This window comes from Monopterus albus, unplaced genomic scaffold (assembly GCF_001952655.1).
Source record: "Monopterus albus unplaced genomic scaffold, M_albus_1.0 scaffold405.1, whole genome shotgun sequence".
NCBI lineage: Eukaryota > Metazoa > Chordata > Actinopteri > Synbranchiformes > Synbranchidae > Monopterus > Monopterus albus.
This window is the reverse complement of record NW_018128285.1, coordinates 182043-191741: the sequence shown is the minus strand read 5'-3', so window position 1 is coordinate 191741 and position 9699 is coordinate 182043. Positions and strand designations below refer to the sequence as shown.

General features: G+C 41.8%; 2 protein-coding genes across 3 annotated transcripts in view; both read right to left on the bottom strand.

Moving 5' to 3' along the window:
• LOC109951772 (zinc transporter ZIP12) overlaps positions 1 to 7975 on the bottom strand; it is an 11594-nt gene extending 3619 nt beyond the window's left edge. Inside the window, exons 1-7 of one of the 2 annotated variants that reach the window (XM_020586449.1) lie at positions 7697 to 7975; positions 6606 to 6886; positions 3730 to 4050; positions 3440 to 3647; positions 2288 to 2445; positions 1951 to 2122; positions 623 to 795 (exon numbers count right to left, since the gene is read on the bottom strand). In XM_020586449.1, the coding sequence (XP_020442105.1) occupies positions 623 to 795; positions 1951 to 2122; positions 2288 to 2445; positions 3440 to 3647; positions 3730 to 4050; positions 6606 to 6842 (1269 nt within the window). In that variant the 5' untranslated portion in view covers positions 6843 to 6886; positions 7697 to 7975. The remainder of the gene's footprint in view (positions 1 to 622; positions 796 to 1950; positions 2123 to 2287; positions 2446 to 3439; positions 3648 to 3729; positions 4051 to 6605; positions 6887 to 7696) is intronic. The other variant, XM_020586450.1, reaches the window with a different exon arrangement.
• Positions 7976 to 9495: 1520 nt separating this feature from the next.
• LOC109951748 (macrophage mannose receptor 1) overlaps positions 9496 to 9699 on the bottom strand; it is a 14205-nt gene continuing 14001 nt past the window's right edge. The window contains exon 18 of the mRNA XM_020586405.1: positions 9496 to 9621. Coding sequence (XP_020442061.1) covers positions 9496 to 9621 — 126 coding nt within the window. The remainder of the gene's footprint in view (positions 9622 to 9699) is intronic.

The window sequence follows — 9699 nt, the reverse complement described above, 5'->3', positions numbered from 1 at the left end:
TGGAAAGGCACCATCAATGCTGAAAGGTATGTCCAAGTTCTAGAACAACATATGCTCCCATCCAGACGTCGTCTCTTTCAGGGAAGACTTTGCATCTTCCAACAGGACAATGCCAGACCACATACTGCATCAATTACAACATCATGGCTGCGTAGAAGAAGGATCCGGGTACTGAAATGGCCAGCCTGCAGTCCAGATCTGTCACCCATAGAAAACATTTGGCGCATCATAAAGAGGAAGATGCGACAAAGAAGACCTAAGACAGTTGAACAACTGGAAGCCTGTATTAGACAAGAATGGGACAACATTCCTATTCCTAAACTTGAGCAACTTGTCTCCTCAGTCCCCAGACGTTTGCAGACTGTGATAAAAAGAAGAGGGGATTCCACACAGTGGTGAACATGGCCTTGTCCCAACTTTTTTGAGATGTGTTGATGCCATGAAATTTAAAATCACCTTATTTTTCCCTTAAAATTATGCATTTTCTCAGTTTGAACATTTGATGTGTCATCTATGTTGTATTCTGAATAAAATATTGAAATTTGAAACTTCCACATCATTGCATTCTGTTTTTATTCACATTTTGTACAGTGTCCCAACTTTTTTGGACTCGGGTTTGTACCTGTGGTGTGAGGTGCAGGAGCGCATCTCCTGAGAGCGTTCCCACTGCCAGGCCCACAAACAGCTGCAGGATGAGTGTGTAGGTTTCCTGGCAGGAGCTGAGGAAGATCAAGCAGATGCCGAACATGGAGCCAACTGTGATGAGCAGGACAGCAGCTGTGCTATAGCCGTACTCTGCAGGGAGGAGACAGTTTTTATGTCCCTTTCACCTGCTATTGCTATTTTTGTTTGCTTCATCTTCTTCATCTGAAATTTGTAAATACACCTGACAGAATAATAATGACTTTTTATTTATCTAGCAGTTTTCAAAAGCACATTTACCAAAAATTTTAATACAGAATAAATACAGTGCAAACAAGGAGTGGAATGAAAATACAATTCTAAAAGAATCAGATTAAACAAACTAGTTAAAATTAAATTTATAAAAATTTAATTTGTATAAATTAATTTTATTTTTTTATTTTTTTATTTATACCACTAACATATATAAGTGCATCATACATTTTTTCCTACATTAGTATATGATTCTTATGGTAAACATGATCACTCTGTCAGGTTTGCCCGGCTGCACCTTCCTCTCTTCTCTCTTTCTCGCTCTAGTCTGCTCCTTCTCACTGACTCTCTTGATTGAACATACCTGTCCTGATTTTCTGACACTCTTCAGCTGCGCCTCCTTTGTCACTCCTTATTTATACTCGGCTTTACCTTCACTCCCTTGCTGGTTCTATCTGTGTCGTTAGCCTTCTTACATTACGTATTGTACTATTTTTCCTCCTGTTTCCACATATGTTATTAGTCCTAGCGTCTCCTGTTGTTTTACCTGGACCTTGGCTTCCTCAGCTCCACCAACCACTTTCACAGGTCGATGCACAGTCTCCTCATTCATTCCACTCTCTGTTACTTCTCCAGTCAACCGGATCTCCACCTTGACCAGCCCAGGAGTGTCTCCTTCCCTCGCAGCCCAACCACATCACTCCATGGACAATAACCCCTCCACTACTGTTGGTCATCACCCGGTGATATTCATTCATTCTATTTTTGTATATAAGTATTGCACCTCTGTTTAGCACTGTAAATAAACCCACCTATTGCACCGAAGCCAGCCGCCTGGGTCTGTTCATTTTTGCTCGCTCAGAATTGTGTCGAGCTGTCATAACACACTCCTCCCCCACCGTTTAATTTAATGGTTCATTTGATCATGTAAAATACAAAAGGTCCTTCTGACTTTAGTCACAAATAAACTGGTTTGCTGTACAGTATATGGTCACATTTACTGTATTTATCAGTGAATGTAGTTTGTAGAGAGGAGTGGCAAAGTAAAAGTCTTACTCTCAAGAGCAGTGGGCTGAGATCCTCTTGCCTTTTGCTCTGCAGACTCACAGGCACTGCCTAGCAACTGCTGAATGATGGCTGGGCAAATTTGTATGAACTGCTCCTTGGAAATTGGCAAATGAGGATCCAGACCAAAAATATCCACCAACTGATTGGCTGAAAAACACACCTGATTACAGTCAAAGGAAAAGATAAAAGTATGAATGAGTAGGAGGCTCAAATCAAGCTTAAGGTACCCCCATGCAGTTCACAGCAGTCTTGCCAAGTAGTGTCTTATGATTGTTAGTGAAGACTGTTTTCTCCTAATCAAATCACATATTTGTCTCAGACTCACCTGTGCCCAGTCTCTGCTGATTTCTCCATGGTTGCAGCTGTCCACCTGATGTCCAGCCACTTTCTGTGAGCTTCCTGTGATGCTCCACCTCTTCCTGTTTTGAGAATGGGCTGCACCTTCCTGTCCTACTCCCAGCTGATGAAGCAACTCCTCCAAGTCTGAGTAGAGAAATGCCATCATTTGATCAAATACTAAGGTCAGGTCACAATAATCTAAGATAGTTTTTTAAATGACTGTATAAAACTTTAAGTAGGCAAAATTTAGAACTAGAGCTACTGAGAAAAGTCAGAATAAATACAGATTTTATGGACTGAACCTGCACGAAGTGCAGCTTTGTGCAAATATCTAATAATGAATTGGATCTTTTTCAAAAAATGGGAATGCCTTTTGACCTAATATTTAGGAGTATTTCTCCTTAAGGAGGGTTAGGCGCTCTCTAGAGCATCATGCCTCATTCCTCCTGCTACAGTACCTGGCAGAGAGCAGACATAATGTTAACTGATCTTTAAAATATAGGCTTACTGAAGATACAAATATTAAAGGAATAATTTTCTTGGCAAGAGGTAGATATGAATACTGATGCCACTCTTATGCCTGTATGGAAAATGTAATGCTATTCCAGCAGCTAATAGGCTTAGCATAAGTAGTGGCATCACAGGGAAACAGCTGGCCTGGCTCTGTCCAAAGGTAGCAAATTACTGCCCTCAGACAAGAAATAGTCCAGGAAATAATCCTCTGTAAAACAGAATTATTAGTTTTATATTTAGTTTTTTGCACAGATCAATTAAACAACATGTAATATATTACAAACGTGAGCTTAAGAGGTACAAGCAGGTGGATTTAATTAGAACCAGGCAGTTGTGCTAAGCTAATTGCCTGCAGAGTGTAACTTTATATTTACATTTACAGATATTTACAGATAGGTGAATGACATTAATCTTCCCATTTAACTCTCTTCCACAAAGTGAATAAGCACATCATTTAAATAATACACCAAAAAAGAAATAAGATTGTCTTTCATGTCTTTATGTGGCTGTGGTTAATGAAGAACTGCCCTTATAGCAATTGACCACATTATCAGTATATTAAATAACATGCAAATGCTAGTTTGTTTTATTAATCATAACAAGCCCACAGTACTTGTGAATTTACCTATAATCTGCAGGTTACTTGTGCGATTTAGGGACCGAAAGATGTAGTTGGTAAAAAACGCAGGAGATGGGAGGTTCCTCCGTCTGAAACAGTGGCCCTGCAGGATATGGCCGATGATTGCCGCTGCCAGTCTGGGCACAGAAGTGTCACCAGCACCTGGATTTTCTTTTATGTCAGCATCTTCAAGTAGACGAGTGGCATCAATACACTGTGGGATCAAAGCTGACATAATCACATTCTGGTTTGCACCTGGTGAAACAGGATAGATTTCTTAAATAGAAAGTGCTTACATGCAAATCAGATGAGGCATCTTGGCTGGAGGGGTCATAGTGCTTGTTGATGAGCTGCAGAATACTTTCCGTTTCACTAGGTGATAGGAGCTGATTGTCCTCAGCTGGGTGTAGATTGGTGAGGGCCAAAAGGTAGAACTGATGGTTCTCAGACGAGGAGGACGACGGGGACGAGGTGGAAGCAGTGTTTGACATGCACAGATCTTCCAAGTTAATTATGTAGTACAGCAGAACAGTTGAGATCTGCTGGTAGTCCTCCTCAGTGAGAGCAGCCCTCCCACCATCTTTTAGCACTGAGAGGGCTATGTCTGGTGTCAGGCACTGTACCAAGAACATAAGAAGAATTTTTGGAGTATTTTAATTATATAAAGTTGCAAAATAGTCTCATAAAACAGAGTGACCTGAGATGCAGTTTTGTCGTGCCAAAGAGGAGGCCTACAGATGTGGGGACAGCACTCTGTACAGCCAGGCCAGGAACACACTGACAAGGGAGATCAGAGCAGCAAACAGGAGCTACTTTGAAAAGCTGAAAGCCCAGGTTTCAGCCAACAACCCCTCATCTATGTGGGGGAGCCTGAAAAGCATCACTGGCTACAGGAAACCATCCCCCTCTGCTGTGGAGGACCGTCAACTAGCAGACGACCTGAATGTGTTCTATTGCAGGTTTCACAATCAACACTCCCCCTTCACCCTCCCCACCTCAGATCTAGCAGCTGCTCCCCCAACAACCACCACCCTTCCCTTCAGCCCCCCACTTCTAACAATCTGTGAAAAGGATGTGCGTGGCCTCTTTAAAAGACAAAAGATCTGAAAGGCACCAGGCCCAGATGGCGTGACCCCCTCCTGTCTGAACGTGTGTGCTGATCAGCTGGCCCCCATCTTCACACTCATCTTCAACAGGTCATTGGAGCTGTGTGAAGTCCCCTCCTGCTTCAAACACTCCACCATCATTCCAGTCCCCAAGAAAACCCCCATCAGTGGACTGAACAACTACAGACCTGTCAACCTGATATCTGTAGTTATGAAGTCCTTTGAAAGACTGGTGTTAGCCCACCTGAAGGACGCCATAGACCCCCTGTAGTTCACCTACTGGGTAAACAAGTCAGTGGAAAACATGTCAACATGGCACTGCATTACATCCTGCAACACCTCGACTCCCCAGGAACCTATGCACGGGCCCTCTTTGTGGACTTCAGCTCAGCATTCAACACCATCATCCTGGACATCCTCCACTCCAAACTGACCCAGCTCACTGTGCTTGCCCCCACCTGTCAGTGGATTACTAGCTTTCTGACAGACAGGAAGCAGCAGATGAGGCTGGGGAAAACCACATCCAGCACCCGGACAATAAGCACAGGTGCCCCTCAGGGATGTGTGCTCTCCCCTCTGTGGTTTTCACTCTACACCAATGACTGCATCTCAAAGGACCCCTCTGTCAAGCTCTTAGTTTTCTAAAGGTCATTGGTCTCATCCAAGACGATGACAAGTCAGCCTACAGATGGGAGGTTGAGTAGCGGGTCCTGTGGTGTAGCTGCAACAATCTGGAGCTGAACATGCTCAAAACAGTGGAGATGACAGTGGACTTCAGGAACAGCCCCCCCCACTGTTGCATTCCGATTCTTTGTGCCATGGCTCCACTATCTCCCAGGACCTGAAGTGGACGTCCAACATCAGGACCATCACCAAGAAGGCACAGCAGAGGATGTACTTCCTGCACCAGCTCAGGAAGTTCCACCTGCTCCAGGAGCTGCTGATACAGTTCTACAGAGGAATCATAGGGTCTGTTCTCTGCACCCCCATCACTGTCTGGTTTGGCTCAGCAACCAAACAGGACAAGTACAGACTTCAGCGGACAGTCGGGACTTCAGAAAAGGTCATTGGTGTGAGCCTGCCCTCCATGGAGGACCTGTACACCTCACAGGTCAAAAGGAGGGCTGAGAGAATCACTGTAGACCCCTCACACCCTGGACACAATCTGTTTGAACTCCTCCCCTCTGGACGGCGTTACAGGTCACTGTGCACTAAGACAACCAGGCACAGGGACAGTTTCTTTCCCCAGGCTGTCGCTCTGATGAACACTTAACCAACGACAGTATGACTGGACAATAACCCTAAGTCCAATACCTGTAAATATACCTTGTACAGATTATACAGATTTGTATAGGTCTCTAGTACTCTATTTTTGTTCCTACTTATCCCATTTCACAATGAGCATTCCTTTGTTTGTCTGCATTGTTTACTGCCTGTTTATACTGCTTATTTTACATTGTTTGCACTGTTTACTTGCTTGTTAATACTGCTTATTTTGTTATATTACACAGCCTTATGCTGGTTTACTGTTTACTTGCCCCTTGCATGGGGATATGTACATACGCATTGAGAGCCGATGTACCAGAGTCAAATTCTTCGTGTGTCTGACACACCTGTTCAATAAAGCTGATTCTGATTCTGATGTACTTGTCCATATGTGGTGGAACAAAGGTCAGCTTGATAAAAAAACCTTTCTCCCTGCTCAAACGGTTCTCTGCTGAGGAGCTATCTGTGCTGCTGATTGTGTTTGTTGAGTTGAATACAACATATATGTACATCTACATATGTAGATAGATGCTCTCTTAATTTCTACAGGCTTGAGACACATACTGTCCCATTGCCAGCCCAAATGCACAAATATGTGAAGTGCCTCTGTTAAGTCAAACCCAGGAATGACTCAGTATTAATGCCCCATAGAGGTCAAAGACTTAACCCTCAATTCAATCACATTTCAGCTATAGCAAGCACATTTTCTGTAATAAGCTGAATGCACAAACTTACTGGATATAAAAGTCCAATATCATGTAGTGACAACTGTATAACTTAAGGCCAGGTGTAGACCTTACCTTGTCACAGTTGTCCTGGGAGGTCCATTCTGCGCAATGCACCGCCTGCAGAAGCGTGGTGATCAGAACACCAGTGTAGTTCTTTTGCAGCTGAGGCTCTTCTTCTCTCCCCAGGGGTACATCCAAGGTTCTGAGAGCCTCCTGCAGGTATCCTCGTTCCTGTTGCTTCCCATCCAGAGCGGTCCCCAGCAAACAAAGAAACAGCAGCAAAATGGGGTCACTGCTCCTAAAGTCCATGTTCCCACCAAGGCTGTCTGACTGCCTCAAGTTTCCAGGGCTGGCTAAGGACAAAATAATAATGATGATGAAGGAAAAGGCAGCGGAGCAAATTAAGACAATGAATGAATCAAGGTTAGTGAGAAGAGAGAATAAAAATCTTCTAACAGATTAGAGCAGTGGATGTGTTCCTTCTGAGGGAGGTGTTAATAATAGGCCTGTCAGGAGGTCTCGGCAGGCACCCTTGAGCAGAACCAGCCCTTAACAATACCGAACAATCAGCCAGAGCTGAGGACCCTTGGAACACAACAAAAGGATGAATGCAGACAAGTGAGAGAGCATGGGTGGAAAGATGGGGCCTTGAAAGGGGACACTGTACAGAATATAATTGATATAGAGGAATATTGGGGACTAGGGATGTGCTATGATTAACACAAAGTAAAGGTTTGGACAGACAGAGGTAGCAGTTCTCCTGAAGAGATGGTTCAAGTGTAAGATTTCCTTGAATGCCATCTGTTTCTGTAATGCTAGAAATTTTTAAATAGTGAGTTTACTTATTTACAGTAACAGCATAAGTTGCACAGGAGGAAAAGAGGAGCTGGTGCGAGTCGGTGCATGCTGAATGTTGAATAAGAGCCCCAGAGCCCCCCTGTGCATAAAAACCAGTCACATTCAAATCTAAGGTTTTTTTTCTGCGTGATCTCTGAGTCATCAGACATTCAGAGCCAAGTTTTCTAACAACATTTCCAAGATTCTCCCACACTGTGCACCCTGCAGGTCAAACCGACTGAGCAATATGTAGACAGAACTGTTGTGGAAAAAAAAATCTTCACTGCTATTTCAATACCTGAGATAGAGAAGATGAAAAAGCTTACCGCACAAACCAGGCCCACTCCTCTGCTGCTTGCAGCGGCTGTAACTACTGTAAGTTTGTTTTTTGTTCCAGTACGACAAACGAAAATCTGTGTTTGTATGTGAAAAATTCTTGGGCACTGGAGCTGCCGATAAACCCTCTTACCACAAGTACGAATTGAATGAGCTCCTGAGGATTAGCTGCGACAGGCAATGAGGGCTACAGTTGCCATGGAGAACTCCAGTTTATTTTCAGTAATGAGGTGATGGGGGTGGCCAGCGTCTGGCAGGGGGGATTGAATGTCTGATATGTAAAAGCATCAGATCTGATTATTTGGTATAGGTATGAAAGATTAGATAGATTATTTTCTTTGTAGCCTACAGCAAAATTTATGCAAATGTATATTTTTACAACCAAAAACCAAGAAGAAAAGCTTTCAAACATCAATTATCTGCTACATTTTTACAACATTTACAGTAACAGTGGTGTCATATGCCTCACTTTCATCAACATCAGGTGTATGAAATTCCTCTTTATTATTCCTATTAACTCGACTAATTGAAACATCACATAGATTTGCACTTTGATAATGTATGATTGTAATGCTAGGAGGTGGGATGCATTTTGTTGTTTGTTTGCTGTCCAGTGGAGGACCTGTTTTACTCAAGTACAGTAATTAAGTACAATTTTGAGGTATCTGTACTTTACTTGAGCATTTTCATTTTGTGGTACTTCATACTTCAACTTAACTACATTTTAGAGGCAAATTTTGTACTTTTTACTGAACTATTTAATAACTTAATTTACTTTTGAATCATATTAATAACACTAAATATCGTATAATCATAAAACTATTGATCCCCAGTTGGAAATTCACAAACTACCCAGCTGTACTTCAAATTATACAGTATACAGTATAAGGTAGTAAACATTCACTCCACTTTTACCAGCTGCAACATTAAATGTGACAGACGAAATATGACATCAATGATTATAATCCAATAAAACTATATACATTAATGTGAAATGTGCATAATGAGTACTTTTACTTTTGGTACCTTAAGTATATTTTGATGCTAATACTTTTGTACTTTTACTTGTTACATTTTCACATTTTCAATGCAGGTCTTTTACTTATGTGGTATTGCTACAGTACCTCCTCCATCTCTGTCTGCAGGACATACTGTTTATGTGTGTGGGTTTTCCTGGTGGGGGAGTGGGGGTTAAAGATTGCTTATGTTTCATGTGATTTTACCTTTGCCCCTTGTAGGGACAAACTGAATTATTCCTGGTTTCTTTATATGATTTTTATCAAAAGATAAAACTGTGCAAGAATGATAACAATTCTGTTTTGTTAATTTCTTTCTTGTTTTTTTTTTATTTTTTATTTTTATAAAGCATCTACTTTATATACAATGTTGTAAGCTGGAAATAGGCTGATGACAACCAAGCCAACTGAGATCTGGCTAATTACATAAAAAAAATCTTCACCCATCTAAATTTTTAACTGATGATGGATCTGCAAATGTTTCTGGTTGTTTTGACTGGTAAAAACAATCTTTACACATTTCACAAATCACAATATTCTGGTAATTTTTATAGAATGTTCACTTATGTTATCTTGTTTGTAATTCACTTAGTGCAGTGTCAGAGCTTGTATGTATTATTATATATTATTTGTGATGATCAGTATCTCTTCGGTAAAACAAGAAAACAATACAAGGCTCAGTTAAGAGTCATTTGATCCAAAATAGAATATGCCAAGATGAAAATCTCTGATCTTATTGTTTTATTGAGCTGATCACCACTGATTTAATTTCTTTATGCTTGTTCATTCTGCTCGATGTTGGTCACCAGGCCCTTGGTGTCCACTGCAGCTCGGAATGGATTGTTGAAGTACAACTTGTTGTCAAAGGTACATTCTCCCAGGACAGGGGTGGGTATCCGCTTACGGAAGAGGAGGAATGCACCAAGTCCAGCTATGGCAATTACAACCAGTACTATAGCCACAGTGACACCAGCAGA